The 16,898-nt window shown below is 36.1% G+C and overlaps 1 protein-coding gene across 2 annotated transcripts in view; it reads left to right on the plus strand.

The window, feature by feature from the left end:
* LOC140137749 (ADP-ribosylation factor GTPase-activating protein 2-like) overlaps window positions 1–2,334 on the plus strand; it is a 48,672-nt gene extending 46,338 nt beyond the window's left edge. The window contains exon 13 of one of the 2 annotated variants that reach the window (XM_072159515.1): window positions 1,062–2,334. In XM_072159515.1, coding sequence (XP_072015616.1) covers window positions 1,062–1,079 — 18 coding nt within the window. In that variant the 3' untranslated portion in view covers window positions 1,080–2,334. The remainder of the gene's footprint in view (window positions 1–1,061) is intronic. The other variant, XM_072159516.1, reaches the window with a different exon arrangement.
* The last annotated feature ends 14,564 nt before the right edge of the window (window positions 2,335–16,898 follow it).

A 16,898-nucleotide genomic window follows, 5' to 3' on the forward strand; every position in this document is an offset into this window, starting at 1 on the left:
GGTTATTGACAAGCCTGCTTCTTCAATATGCAACATTGGATCCTCTTGAAATAATCAGGATTTATAGTTTATGACCTTTTATAATCTATAAATAAGTTAGATCCTATGTTGTATTTTGATGTGGTAGTTCTGTCCATAATCAGTGGAAGCTGAAAGGTACCAATCATATTGATACCCCCTTTAGTATTCAGCAAGGTTCTTCAGCACTGTCCTACCACTTTTCCTGATTATTGTGTAAAAAGAACTAGATCACACAGCTTGTTTGGCAAAGGAGGTGCTGCTGTGATGATAGAAGACAAGGTTGCTACGTCGGCACGCATAGTAGGTGATAAAAGTGGTTTTCTAAGTGAAGACCTCAGCATCGCTGGATTTAGATGTTTTTGCTGACTTCGAACTTTCTCCATGTTCAAAGACTTTTGTCTGACACAGCGTTTATTTTATAGGCCTATTGGTCTTTCGGTCCGCATCCAACACTTTACTTGGAAAACCACTTTTATCACCTGCTGTGATGATGATGTGATTCAATTAGCCAATCATAACCCTACTTCTGTGATGCTGGAAACAGCACCAAATCAGCAGACTGCTTAAGGACCTTGCCAAATACTATAGGAAAGGTTTTGTCTCTGCCATGGTTGTGTGTCACTCATAGAGGCAAAATAGTAGACCATGTACCTAGTGAACTTCTAGTGCATGCATACTTGCAGTCTGTTGGGCAGATTGTACCTGTTAAACATTAAGCTTTCAACTCATGTGCCAGCAATTATTTGCAACCTAAAAGAAAATGAGATACATCAATGAAATATTTACAACTTAAATGTATAAAGGAAACATATTCCATCCCTCATTGAAAGATGCATTTTGCCCATCTTTCAATTGAGAAGATATGCTTTAGTATCAACCTACGTGGTAAGCAGTCAGTATTTTTACCGTGTGTTGGTTTGTGATCTTGTGGATGTATATATTTGCAGAAGTTAGCTCAATAATTGTTTTTTTGTTTGTTTTGGTCACTTCAACTTTAACATTTACCACTGGCTCTCCCTTTCTTTGTGTTTTCCAAATAGGACCGCTATGGGTACTAGATAATGCTGCTATAGTATAGATAGACCTCGATCTTAATTCCCATCACTTCCGAGACAGCATGCCGCTTGGACCAGTTACTTCAGAGGTGCCAATGCTTTGATGTCATAAGCCTGAAGAAATCAAAGAGCTTCATGATTTCATCTGTGATCCATGGACTCTGTCGATAAAGTGTGCAGTTTGATGCTCTGATACAGTTCCAATATCTTGTTATGGTATATCTTGTTATATGGTGATTGACTGAACTCATCATGAAGAATTCCATCAAGCACTAATGTGTCATGTTGTCCTATTGGTCATAGAGGCCCTGCATGAAATTATCGATTGGCTCCAAACAAAGGATTTGAGCCGGTGTCCTACAACCGTAGTTATGGCGGAGTGCAGTCCATTCAATCAAATGTTGTCATCAACCTATTTGATCGTAGTGCAGGGTTATGTGTGTGAGACGAACTGTCACGGTAGATTGCAATCATGCTTTTGTTGAATGCATTTGAGTAGTCCGCCATATTTACGGGATGATACGTCACATGCAAGGCCTCTATTGAGTAAAAATACAAAGGTGCATCCATGTAAGGAAGACTGTGATTGGTTAAAAATGTACATACCACTTCACTATTTAACCAATCACAACATGGGCTAAAAGGTCACTTTGTAACTCAATCATGATTGGTTGATTCTTTAAGCCAGATGGTCCATTAACCAACCATGAAAAGGAATGTGGGATTTTAATTTATCAACATGTGATAATTGGTTTGTTTTGAAATCTATGTCATATGTCATGTAGTAGGCTTAAGCAAAACCATAACTATTATAACCCAAGCTATTGTACCCTCAATAGAATAGGAAATGATCTAAAATAAAAAATATGCGACATAACCTGCTGGTTTTAAATTATAAACTCAAAAATATTTGTTTAGATATCTCTTAAACTGACAACAAGCGCTATATTGATGTTTGGAGAAAATTATTTGTTGATAAATGTGTTATCCATTATACCTTGCATTTTTAATTCACTTATTTGCATTTACATGAAGGTAAGCTTCAATTGCATTTAATGTGTCAACTTGATATATATCTCTCATGTTCTCATGATGATTTATTTTAATTTGTGAAGTCATTTTGGTATGTTTCTGTGAGAGTGCAACCAGTGACGTAGCTGCCGGGGCAAAAAATTGCCTATTTGGGCCCCCGCCCCTTAGTGCAAGGAAAACAGAGGAAACAGGAGGGAGAAAGAGGAAAAAGAGAGGAGAGAGAGGAGGGGCAGAGAGATGGGGAATCCATACGATATGCAATACCAAACGATTATTATCAATGAGCCTGGCAAAAATTGTCTATTTGGGCCCCGCCCCCCCCCCCCCCAAGTGCAGGGAAATTTGGTGGATTTGGGCCCCCGCCCCATACAGGCTTGTAGGAAAAAATCCCAGCTACGCCACTGAGTGCAACTTTACGATGAGGTGTGAATTGGGACCAAAGTCTGCTGAGATTCCAAATATTAACAGATGAAAATATAAATTTTTGTGAATCAATGCTCTTACCGTTTTGGTGGAACTGTGGGTTGCAAATTCATCAGTTGATGTAATGCCCATATTGTAGTCACAGCGAGTGATCAAAAGCTAGTAGGATTTGTACAGCGCTAACATTTGTTTGGCTTTTAATAGGTGAAAATTATTTGGTTTATTTTCTTGCGCACATCAATGAAGTCTCAACTCAAGCTTGCGCAAATTCACATAAGCGTGCGACAGTCAGCGTTACGCAACGCACAACTAGTGTAAGTGCTGCGCCCAACTGGGTGCACGCCATTTGATATCAGTACACGGTGTTATGAGTCATATTTTATGCACCTATTATAAGCCAAACAAATTTTAACCAGCATCCATTTGTGGATAGCGACTACTAAAAAGTTGCTTTGAAGTAAACTGTTAGCGATTCGATCATCATCCAATCAACGGATGTCACAAAAAGACACTTGATGCAACTGCTTTAGTATGATACAGGCATATTTGAGCTACAAGATATAGTTTTGTATTAACAGTGCAGGAATTTTGAAGGAGGGTATGATGAGTGACAGAATGCTACATTTTAAAGAAGATTGTTTACCAAATATGCAAATTGTTCAGAAAGTCAAAATCATATCAAGATGGGACTACGCTGTCATTAAGTAAGAGTGAAAATGGGTAATCTTTTAAGTTGTTTTGAACTATCCTAAAGTGATATTCTACATACATGATAAGAAATGAAAACAACAATGTTGGCCACAACTCTGGATATTATGTTGTATGTAGACTAAGTGATGGTACAATGTCATATTAATGTTTATTGCAAATGTATTTATTGTTTGAAGGTTTCCCTGATTTTTGGGTCTACTTTTAAATTAAGCATACAGAATTTTATTTTACTAAACTAATAATGGATGGACTCAAACAAACATAAAATTGGACAGCAAAAATCTCCATTATGCACATGCTTTGAAAACAAATTTGGATTTTATGTGTGACATTTTATTCATCATAAATAAATTCTAAATTACAAGTATTAAACCACCTTAAAGCCATATTATAACATTTGCTGAGAAGAACGCCCTCAATAGTTTTTCAAAATTCTGTTTTTTACATGATTATATTGTACTTTATTAAACTATCATACCCTGAAAAAATCAAGACTATAGGTGCTGTAGTTTTGTCAAAATCCGAGATTTTGAATAAAAGCGCCCGGAACGGCGTTTTATTATTACGATGGAAATATTATTGACGCATTACACGATATTGACAACACAGTACGTGCATTGCGTGCGGGGACGGATATACACATCAAAGGATAGTACCGTAACACAACCGACAGAGTGATACACATTGGCGACATCGGCGGCGCTGGTAGTAAATTCCAATTTTCTTTGCTTTACCTCGGTTGTTTGGCTCAAAATTAAAAGGGGACATATCTGATAATAAAAGCTAACATTTTATGGCAAAGAAATACTTATCTATTTTGAATGAAAATGTTATAATATGGCTTTAATTAAATCCTGAGTATCACAGCTTGTGAGAAATTGAAAATCAAATGCAGAATATATTATTCTTTAATATTTATTTTTACTGATTTTTATTTTTATGTGTCAGAACAGCTTTTGGGACAACCATTTTGTGCAGAAAGTATCTAATGTCTGTTACAAATGTTGGAATAGTAGACAAATAAAGTCACTGCTACAAAATAATTCTTCTCTGTGTTGAAAACTTCAAAACTGGTTGAAAAACTTGAAATCAAATTGGAATTTAAGTTTTATATTCTCCCTTTTGTTAAAAAAAAAATGAATTTCTCGATTTTCAAAGAGGATTTTACTAATTTTACTAAGCTTTGAGACTCCGGATTTAATTATGGTGGCCTTATGTAAATGTACAAAACAGTGATATTTTATTTTCTGACCATTTATTTGTAAGTAGGCATGTGATGTAATTATTTTTGTTTCAAGGAATATATTTAAAAGTTACTGTGGTGTTTTTCTCTTTTTATAGGTTCTCTTACATTGAATCATTCCATTTGTAAAACATGTAATATTGTCACACTAGCCCAAATGGTTGGTAACTCAACTCATTAATTAACAAAGCTTTTCATAATTTATTCAATGTTCCACAAGATGGCTATAAAGTAGATCTGTGTCCACAAATGGGATTCGCCAATCAAACAGAACTGGATCACGCTTTCTTTGTTTCGAACCACTGATCAAAATGATCACAACACAAAGCCTATGGCATATCAAAATTCGGAAAAGGTGTATGGGCCCAGGTTTGGAGCAGTAACCAATGGTTACTAACATTCACTACGACAGCGAATAGATCTAAATTAGTAACATATCCCAATGTAGTGGTAGTGTTTCTAGAAATAGATAACCAGAATATTTTGTTCTGTGGTACAAATAATATACCGGCACTCTAAAAGTGGAAGTTTTCAGTGCATAACACAGCTACCATGAAAATAAAAATGCATGAATATGTTCTTTTATGTATAGGTCAATGTAAAACTCAAAATCACAAATTTAAAAATGAGCAAACTGGTTGAAAATGGCCATTTTTTTTCACATTACAACAACAATGCATTTACCATTTCCTGGCTGCAATTGCTTGTTCTCTGCAATTTGCTGCTCAAATGATTAAGGCTGTTGGGTGGGGTTTTCTTCATTTTTTCAGCAAAGGTCAAAGGGGTATTACTAGAAAGCATGTGTATAATTTGTGAAATGATCTGGTCCATGGAGGCCAAAGGTGGCAAATTTGAAATTGAGATAAAGGCAAAAAATTTATGGGTAAAAAAACCCAATAAAATACATAATAATATAGACATTACAAAATTTCAGCACCAAGTAAGCTAGACCTTTGGTGTTTTCAGTATGTGATAGCTTAATGTTTGTATAATAATTACAGTAACTCAATTATCAAAAATGCCTCCTTTAGCCTCCATGGACCAGGTGGCGGCGGATGCGATATCGCCATTGGATTAACACATAATCATGAAATCTTAACAAACATTATTCTAAATTTGTTATGTGGTGTCAAAGCAAAATTATCTTACTCTAAAACCACTGGGGTACGACAAAGTACCCCACTGTAAGTATTTTGAATGGGGCTGTCAGCCTTGTATTTTCGCCAGCCTCGAATGTCACGTGTCCTTTACCGCCTGCCGTGGACCAGATCATGTCATATTTAACAACAGTAATACAGCACTTGGATTTTTTTGCTATCATTGTTTTGTATGCACTTAAATTTGTGAAATCAAAAGTCATTGGGGCATGACAAAATAGTTCAAAGGTACACTCCTATGGTGAATTGCTAACAATGCAATTGATGTTTACTTAATCTTGGCTTGTTATTGTGTGTTTCAGGGGCAGTCAGGTGGAGTGAAAAAAATATTTGTGAATAAAATATTAATACTATCCTGCAAAAACAAGCAGCATTTTGGAGCATTCTTTGTCCAGTGTATTACAGTGTTCGAATTAAGTGGTAATCTGGGCATCCTGATGCCCAAAACTGCTGTTGGATGACCAGAAATTCACTGGAGGTTATCTGTTGGATGCCCATTAAAAAAATGATAATAAAATAACAATTTTCACCTAAATATACACAGGTGATCAAAAATGTTGGCAGAGGACCAGATTTTATGACATAGTCATCTGGCGGATGACCAGATTTTTTTTCTTAAATCGAGCACTGGTGTATTTCAATATAATCTTTTCATTGGAAATGACATGGTTATCTGAAGTTTAGATTAGCAAACATGCTGGAATCATTATTTTGCCTAAACAGTAAAATTAAATACACCAATATTAATATGATATTAGTAATATTAATATGTGTGTGTGAGGATTTTTAAATGTGTGTACCTCTATAATGTTATAGAGGTACTATAGTCTGTATACCTTCCTCAAGTCAGTAAAGTAAAATCAAATGTTGAGACTTTCTCAGAAACTGTTTATTTTTGCAGGAATCTGTTATGCTAGTTGGATTCCTTGAATCATTTCCTTTCTGATAATGTATAGATGAATCCAACGAGCCAAGTGATGGTCAGAATTCAGTCGGCCATTACTGGGTTCCGCCTGCACCAAACTGGTGTTGATACTGCCCAATTGGGTGGATTAAATCCGCTTAAAAATCAATGTTGAATTGTATTGTGTTGTAAGCTTTCATCTTTCCTTTGTCTATGTGTAACACGGGTGATGGAATGCAGTTTAATATCCCTGCCAAGGCCACACAATTTCACATTTTTGGTGGGATACACCTAACGGGGGACCCAGCTATGGCTGGCATTGATGTGTAGGAATGTGTGAAATTGGATTTGTCTGTACTTTTATATACTTCCCATCATAACATTTAAAGATACAATAAAAAACATTAATATCAAAATTACTGACTCGAGAAAGGTGCGCAGACTATAGATATCAAACCAGGCATCATTTTTCCAGGTCCTCAAATATTATTTATTGTGGGGGTTTCAATAAGCATAATAATATGGAACTAAATACTATGAATGAACATGTACATAATGTTTTATAATAAAGAAAATAAACTATATTAGAATAATATTGATAGAATAACAATTTAAAACAATCCACTTTCATGGAACTTTTGATGCAAATGTAGGCCATGTGTGTGTCAACATTGAAGTTGGATGGAGTCATGTATTATTACTTGACTGTTATTTTTGTTGAAACTTGTAAAGACAACATTTGTTGTTTGAGGTATTCACAATGCTGGCCACTTTTATTTGTACATGTATATTAACAAAACTTATGATTTATTGTCGGTGACTTGGTTATATTGTTAAGAAATATTTAAAATCATAAGTTTGGAATGTATTGTCAAAATACAAAGCTGTTTTGTCCAATTATTTGTTCAACATGAAGAGAGTTAAGACTTGATAGCCTGGCCTCTGCAATGTTTGCATGTCATACATCTGTGTACCCTTCTCTTCTCTTGGGTACCAATGATGGTGCCAGGCCCATACGCAAGATTTCATTTGGGGCGTGCTGATTTTGACAAAGTGGACTTTTTTCCAGGGGGGGGGGGCAATTTTGTGAAAAGTGGACTTTCTTCCCAAAATTTGGACCTTTTTTGTCCAAAAATGCGTAAAAAACCTGTCGCACCCCCCCCCCCCTGCGTACGGGCCTGGATGGTACATTATAAAATAATACATTGGTTGATAAGAATATTCAAATTAAATTTTTCGGTTAGGATGATTTATTTGTGTTTAGTTCATTGTCCCATCAACTTAAAATACCAAGGCATTATAATGTAAAGTTAGCGCTAGTTTTAGGGTAAGGGTAAAATGTTCAGATTTCAAGTTAGGATAAGAGTATAGAAGTTGTGTAAAGGTAGAGTTCGGACAGGTGGGAATTAATTTATTATTTATTTTATAATTTCATGCTCACTCCCCCAGTCCCCTGCTGTCATCATAGTTTTACAAACATATAGGCCTAACCTTTGACAATTCTTCTTTTGATAAGTTAAAAAAATATAGTAAAGACTTTCTTTATGATACACTAACAAAAAGTTTATTTGTGTTTGCAATTATTATTTTCAAATTTAACTTTCATTCATAGCAGGTGAAGTTGTTTACCTTAATGTTTTGCATTGCTTATTGGAAGCTGCAGTTGATAATTAACCGTATTAGGCAGCTCCATTTGAATTTCATACACCCCCTTGAGAGAAAGATTCAACATGAATCTTCCACAGAAGGAGGGAGAGTTTCAATTGGAGCTACTATTGTGCTCACTCCATTTGAAATTCATACTCCCCCTGTGGAAGATATTTCCAACATCTTCCACAGGGGTAGTATGGATTTTAAATGGAATAGCCCATTCTCTGTCCAGTATCAAAGCAGGTTGGTTGTTGGCCAGTATGTATATTTCTAGGTGATATGGTTCCCTATCACAGATCTGTATATGGACTTTGTCTGTACTGAGAACCAAGTGGGTTTTTTTTTGGTTTCAAAATGTACAGGTGTATCAAAACTTTCAGGTGTGCAACTTGTGAGTACAAGTTTTACTTGCACCTTCATTGTACTGTTTATAATGTAAAGGAACAATTTTATTTTTGACTGTCTTATTACCCTTGTTACAGGTAAATTAGGTAATTCTTGGCCAAGCTGGAACATGCGTGTTGCATCCATGTAGCGTACTAAGCGCCTACACAATGTAAGGGCACGCATGTGTTTATTGCGGAGCCACTAGCGTTCACAATGTTCGAGCTCGTGCAAGAATTACTTCATTTACCTGTAAATGCTTGTTGCTGCAACTTTGTCACAGGGTCAATCGGGACTAAGTTATGTAATGTACATCGAGATGGGGAAAAAGCATTATGTTGCTTTTTTGTTTAGTAAAGGGAAGGCTTACAGATTAAAAGGTGTGATTTTTCCATTAGAAAGGGCAAGAAAGAAAAAGGCAAGCGGTAGTTCAATAATTCTTTATCCCTGTTTATGCTCGTCTTGTTTATCACTAATCAAGTTACATGTGTATATCAAAATACAAAAGAAATTATGATGCAATTGCAACAAATGTGTAACTGCCTTGTGTTTTATTTTTCTCTCTCCAGGAAAAGACTATGCAGTCACTATTTCTGTTTGTATGTGTATGTGCTAATTTGGTTAATGTTTTGTAAAATAGCTGCTATTCCAAAAGTATCACTGCTATTCGCTGTCGTAGTGCATGTTAGAATATGACCGTTGCTAGCAGCTGCTAGCCCAATGCTAGGTCAACTGGATCACGCTTTCTTTGTTACGAACCACTGATCGCAATGATTACAACACAAAGCCTATGGCATATCAAAATTCGGAACAGGTGTATGAGCCCAGGCTTGGAGCAGTAACCAATGATTACTAACGTGCACTACAACAGCGAATTGTAGTAATGATCATTCGGTGATCTGAAGGCTGTCAAGTGTCATCTTGGGGTCAAATGCTGTCAATACCAAAACAAAACAATACAGGTTTTTCTCCCTGAAAGTAACAGATCGTTAAAAGGTTGGTCAAAATATTTCTTATAGGAAGGTTCAAGTGGGGTACGGTGTCAAGGACAGTAAGGTCAAAGGTCACCCAGGGGTCATGTACACAATATTTATGATACTTTCAGAAAATGGCTATGATTGGGCAAATACTGGCTGGAAATAATTTTGAAAGTGGGCGATAACCAGAGGGCCTCTTCAAAAATCATCTGGGGGTCAAATTGTATCTTGCTCAGATTTGAGTGAATAGAAACTTGTTGGAAATAACTGATGACGAGGAGAATAGTCAGTGACTAAAATTGTGTACTGTAAAAATGGAAATTTTCGTGCTACATTTATTTTCAAGCTGATACCGCGATACTAACAATGCACAAATATAAGTCAATGTAAGGAAACTTGGAATTGCAAATTTAAAAACGGGGGAAACAGTTCAAAATTGGCAAAGCGCGATAAATTTATCGTGCGAAATTTCCATTTCCAGTATTATGTTACCTTGCAACTGTAATAAAGTTGTTATCAGGCATGACTTGCTCATAATAACAGAAATTTTTTAAGTATGGTAACAAAAGAAAATTAATATTTATTGCACAAACAGACCAAATTTTGAATAAAGATTTTGAATCTAAACAATTTTGAGTCCAAACAATGTTCATGTAGTTTTTTCACTTCCCTGTCAAAATTGAGACCAACATCAATAATGTGGTGATTGTAAATCTAGAGTATACTTTTCTTAGTGTGAACTTATACTTGCTCGCTGAGTGATTGCAGATGACAAGTAAAATATTAACAATACCACTTAATGCATTTTAGAACATCCATATTGACCTTTTCGGTACATATGATGTCGTCATTTGACGGCACACCAACTTCCAATGTGCAGTAACAATGTTGTTAAACGATGATGTGTGCATCGGCCTGACTCATACTGATGTGACGACATCTCGGATGTACTCGCAAAGGCTTATGGGATTTACCGAAAAGGTCAATTGTTGTTGATCATTATTGGTCTGTATTAATTAACTTCTAGAAAAGTTAATTAACAAACTATGATTGATTAGCAATATATTTCTGGGGTTGAAATTTGTTTTTGTTTTTTCATGTAGTTTGAGAAAAAAAATCATGTGGTGGTTCAAATTTTTGTCAATGCACAAAAGCAACATTGTTTTTGCAAAAGTGATGGGTATGGATCGATCGGCTTGACGCTCTGAAATCAGAAGTAAACATAGAGCATTGTGTAATTTGCGTTTCTGCAAAAGTGATAGAGTATAAATTCAGCTTAATAGGAAGTACCTGGATGCAGTTTGACTCATTATAAAGAAGCAATGTATGAATACATATATTTCTTGTTCAAATGTTGCATTGGGATCACATTTGAAGTTATGTTTAGTCGAGTCTTATTGTCTGTATTTCAGGAATATCAAGGTCAATTTTTTGTGTTCATATTTTAAAGAATCTCATCAATTATAAGGGGTCATCAAGTTAAGCACCTATCACTGGAAATGGCTTTGCTCATGTATGGTGTAGCATGTACTACATGTATATCATTGAATAAATAAGAAAAATTGAAATAACAAGTTGTGTGTCTTTGATGTATTTAGTGTTACAACTTACAATATTATGATTTCCATATCTAACTGAGAACTGATTTTGATTGGTTATAACTACATCTAAAGGTCAAATTGAATTCTTGAGCAGTATAAAAATAGTCATGCATCACATTTTGTGTTTTCATGTAGTTTGAGAAAAATATCATTTGGTGGTTCAAATGTCGGTGGTTCAAAAGTCATGCATCACACCAAATTTGTTTTTGTTTTTTCATTCAAATTTAATTCATGAGCAGTATAAAAATATTCAATGCTTAGTACCGCCAAACACATGTTCACTCGCATACTGACAGTGACACTGCATATTCATTTATACCAGTTCAGCAGAGCTGCAGTTCATTTTCCATATCAATCAAACACCTTGGATCAAGTGGCTGGAGGAGGAATGTCATTGAGTTAAATATGGACATTTCAGGGAAAGTAGCTCTTGTTACAGGAGCAGCTGATGGTATTGGGAAAACTCTGGTGGAAATATTGCTCCAAAAACATGCTAAGGTATGTATAGTAATTTTCTAAAGGGTAGGGCTATATTATTTTGTACTTTACTTTATTTATCATACTGAGAAACCGGGCTGAAAGTTGACTTAGTTGGCTTAGTCGAATTGGCAAATAAAATTTTTAATTTGAGTGCAATTAAGGGCTCTGGTATGAGTGTTTCACAGTATTTTTTGTGGGACATGACAGCACACCAGACATCGAATTGTATTCTGAATACGAACAGGGCATACGAAGAATGTCATGATATCAAATAATTCAGATTTTTTGAAATTTCAGACTTTAGTCTTACCCTGGGTATTTAAGTACACCATTGGGTATTACTATCATTCAAAAAGTAGGATCCTTGTGATCAAATCGTCGCACGTTATAAGTGTACTTATTATAAGTGCACTGTTTTAATTAAATGGCTACAACTGGAAATATATGGCTCCAGCCATCCCACTTGCCTTAAAGCAAGTGTCATTTGATATTTTAATCAAAATTGAACAATACATGTAACTATTTGTAAAAATTACAAACCTTTTTTTCGCTCAGGTACACCTGAGTGAATATATACATCCAGTTTAGACCTTGAAATAAAATTCGACTTTTGAACCTAAGTAGCTCCAAGTCCGAGCTTCTTTTGCAAATGCTCTTGCTTTGTAATCACTAAAAATATTTTGTAGAATAATGCATGGTATCTCAGTAATAGAAATGCACTAATGCAGACTACTGCCAGCTCCTAAAATAACCTCACTCCTCATGACATAGTTCATAAATATATGCAGCAGTGAGATTTCTAGTTTGAGGTGGGGATAGGATATTAGCCTCATTCCACATGAAATTATTTATAAGACTGTGTTCTGTAGCCCATAGTGGAGGGTTTTGTTACCTGGGAATGATAATCAGTTTCAATATTATGAGTGTTGACAGATTGATAGTGTAGTGGAAGTTGAAGTTGAAGTTTAATAACAAGTTACAAACTGTCCATGAACAGATTTTGTTTTATGGACAAAGTCAGCTAGCTAGGTCAGCGTGCATGGTCAGTTACCAAATGTCCATGAACTTCTTAAATTTGCAATGAGAGATAAGTAAGGTGTTCTGACTGTTCTGGACTTTTGCCAGAAGTTCACAGTGGTCATCTCATCCACACTATATACACAGTAGTCATCTCATTCACACTCTACACAACAGCCTTCCACAGCATCATCTTCAAGAATCAAGACCAACAGAAATTGGAATATTCCGCAGATACAAATTTATATCTAGCATCATCTTCAACGCCAACAGATTGGAACAGGGCCGTAGCAAGCGGGGCGGCCGGGGATGCCATGGCCGCCCCACTTTTTGAAAAAGTGTTATGTTTTTCTATATCTTAATGTCAATTTGGGCATATATTTGTATTTTGGCCGCTCCACATTTATGATGGCCGCCCCACATTTTTCAACTTTGCTACGGCCCTGGATTGGAATATCCCACAAACACAAATTTATCAAGTTTAAACAATTTCGGGTAAAATGGCATCTGAAATAGAACAGAGCACATTGGCGCTAAGGGCTTAAATTATTTATTTTTTTGTAAAAATGATGCATTGGTGATAAAGTGGTGTAATATTTAAATTGAATTGTATTATTTAGATCGTTAACATTTACAACTTAAAATTTACTTTTTATTTTCATGGGTAACATTCAAGTGCATAGGCCTACATCACTAAATGTGACATAATATGTTAAAGGAGTATTTCACAATCCTAGCATCCACTTTTTATGACATTTGTCAGTAGATATCCAGGAGCAAAAGCTTAAATCTCACAACTTCAGTTGATGAGATTGTTTGTTTGCAAGAATAAAATAAGCATGTACGCTTATCAATCAACATCAAAATGATGAGTACTGGTATCATTTTGATACAGCCTCTATGTGTATTTATATGCCCCATATGCAACTTGCTATGTTGTAATTTGGTGAACAAGTTTGACAATATGCTTGCTAAACGAATTAATCGGCAAGAATTATTTATTACAGAAACAGTTCTGCCAGAGTTTTCCAGTGGTATAAAAATGATAAAAATCTGAATATTTCTGTACAAAGTGTGGATCACGGAATGCCCCTTTCAAATCGTTTTGAATTGATGTCCAAATTAGTGCACATTATTGAAATTCCATACATGTTTGTAAGTTACTTTAGTATAACTTTGGATTTACTTTTCATTACCATTTGTATATTACATGTACATGTTGAAGTGTTTAAAAAAATCCAATATGGGGTGGGGCCTACGTATACACAAAATAGACCTACGTACACCATCGGAACCTGTTTCTTACTTCATGTATGTTGCAGGGCCGTAGCAAGGTTGAAAAATGTGGGGCAGCCATCTCAAATGTGGGGCGGCCAAAATACGAATATATGCCCAAATTGAAATGGAGATATAAAGAAAAACATAACAAATTTCTCAAAAAGTGGGGCGGCCATGGCATCCCTGGCCGCCCCGCTTGCTACGGCCCTGGTATGTTGTGTTATACTCTGATCAGCTCATAATAGGCGGGACTCATAACATTGTGGATTGATATACATGTAGAATGGCGTACACACACAGCTGGGCGCAGCACCTACACGAACTGCGCTTTGCATATTGCCTAAATGACACATGCTTTTGTGAATTTATGTGTGGCGTAATTTGGAACTTTATTGACTTGCGCAATAACAAAAAACGAATAATTAAGAGCTGATCATAGTATAAATATATAGAATAACTTAACATTAAAGCTATGGTACACTTTTTATCACAAGAAGTTTATTAGTAGGCCTACATGAATTACCACCGACCTACATTGCACAACCATGTTTTCCAATCATGCCTGAGCACTCCCTTTTAAAGGGTTTTTTATTTGTCTTGAATACATTTCCTCTTTTAGGCAATTGATGTTGATGAAGATGGATTGAAGCTGGCACAACAGGAATTGGAGAAGGAATTTGGTGCAGGAAAAGTACATATCTGCAAATGAGATGTCTCTTCCAAGGAACAAATGGAAGGTGAGGTGTTGCTTTATTGTAACATTTGAGAACATTCTGATATTTACACAATTTTAATGTATACTCGTGATTAATTAATTAATTCGAATTACGCAAAAAATCACACTAAAAAACACGGTGTATGCCATGATGCAATTGCCCTTAGCTAGGCCAACGAATGTCCTGTGGCTACTTGATGATGATCTTGTGCTTGGCACGCCAGGGGTCCAAGGTTCGAATCGCAGAGTACCAAATGACTTATTTTCTTATCTTCTCTCCTTTTTCATTTCTTTTTTCCCTTTTGATAGCAAAAAAATTGAATCAGCCACATTTGTTGTGTTTGCAAAGCAACAAAGCAATTTCGATATATAAAGTCGTATCACTAACCCATAGAACACCCATTAAATGGCCAAAATAGCCAGTGTTTTTTTCCTTTTTTATTAGGCCCCTACTTCTTTATTTCGGCTTAAAATAGACAGAAACCCTGCCTGACAGTTAATACTAATATAATATTATTCCAGCATTTCGGTTGAAGATTAACCAAATTAAAATTAACAGAAATTGTTAGAAAAGGAAAGTGGGAAAATTTATTGAAGCATTCTTTTGGAATGAAAAATAGGTTAATGTTGGGGTGGTGTGGGGTGTCCCAGAAAACCTTATATATTGGGAAAAAAAGGATGCAATTAATCTATTTCCATTTTGTATTGTACTATTTAAAGGGGGGTAACCCTATTGGTTTTGGATATGGATTGTCTTTAAAATTACATAATAATATCAAATATCGCCCCCTTTATGCTGCTTTGTGAAAAAACGAGAGCATTTAAAGCGTAAATGTGAATAAATAGCCAAATTTGCAATCCAATTGGTATACATGAATTGCATTCTGGGCAGGCAGGCAACAACAACAATTCGCATTCGTATGACGTACAATGCCCGGCCCGTATTGAACGGAAAATATTTGTTTTTTTCGTACCGTTTCAGAAAAAAAGGAAACAAAATATATTTCCCCTTGCAATATCTACATTTCAAATGAATATAAAAAAGTTTGGGTTAAAAATGGAGAGAAAAAAAACCTTCCGGTACCGGGTTTTGAACCGGGTACCTCTCTGGTATATAAGAACAAACGCGCTAATCAATTGAGCTAAACAGCCCATTACATGAAGCGTGGAAGTTCTATAATTAAATACGGCGCACAGTCTCCTCAGCAGTTAGTGTGGTTCGCTTTTTCACAGAATGTGTATGCCTTGAAACCAAAGTAGCTGTTGAGGAGACTGATGATCGCTCATAATTCCCTGCCCCAGAATTCGGAGTAATTTTAGTATTTACAAACTGGTAACCTGAAAAAGCCGATGTGTTTCATGATATCTCCGGAAATACATCGACTTGGAGCGTCAAATTTCAGGATAGTAATGAGAAAAATAGTATCTATTATGTGATACCAAAACCTCATCAACAATGAAAAAAATCGGGGGATGATGCTGTCGATCGGGTTACGGACCTTTAATTCAGACTGTTTCAAGAACATCATGTCGACTTACGGAGAACTTCACATTGTGTGTAACAATGCTGGTAGGCCTATGTGATGAAATTAATTGGGAGCAAATATTGGCTGTAAATTTGGTGAGTATAAAAGAGCACATGTTTACCTTACATTAGTATCATGGGATCTAACTTTGGCTAAATTCCTTCAGTGCTAGGCAGTGGCGTGCGCAGCACATTGAAAGTGGGGGGGGGGGCATTGTCGTTTGGTTCCCCCCGAATGGAGTCTGATTAGGAGTGTAAGGTGCGGGCAAAATCAGTCATTTCGGTGGAAATGACTGATTTCCCCCGAATGACCAACAAAAGTGGGGGGCCATGGCCCCCCTGGCTGTCCCCCCCCCTTGCGCACACCACTGGTGCTAGGGGACCTTTGTGGGGTTGTGTGTGTTGGGGGTGTATCGCATTAGCATACCCAGAACTGACTCTGTTGGGAGTGCAGAGTGGCACCTAATATCCCAACATAGGCTGAGATCATTTATGCAAATTTATGCTAATTATTGCAGAATAAAGCAACATATGGATATTCAAAACATTAATTGTTTAACCCTGATAACTGTCCCAAAAAGTGAACCATAATGACATTATTTGCCAACTGATTGCATGTGATCATGCCCCAGCTCCAACGAGAAGCTAATGAGGGCATAGGCATATATTCGGAAATCTTTATAATACAGGCAATGCACAATAAATAGGCCAGATCTGAAATAGAC

Source organism: Amphiura filiformis, chromosome 17, assembly GCF_039555335.1.
Source record: "Amphiura filiformis chromosome 17, Afil_fr2py, whole genome shotgun sequence".
Taxonomy (NCBI): Eukaryota; Metazoa; Echinodermata; class Ophiuroidea; order Amphilepidida; family Amphiuridae; genus Amphiura; species Amphiura filiformis.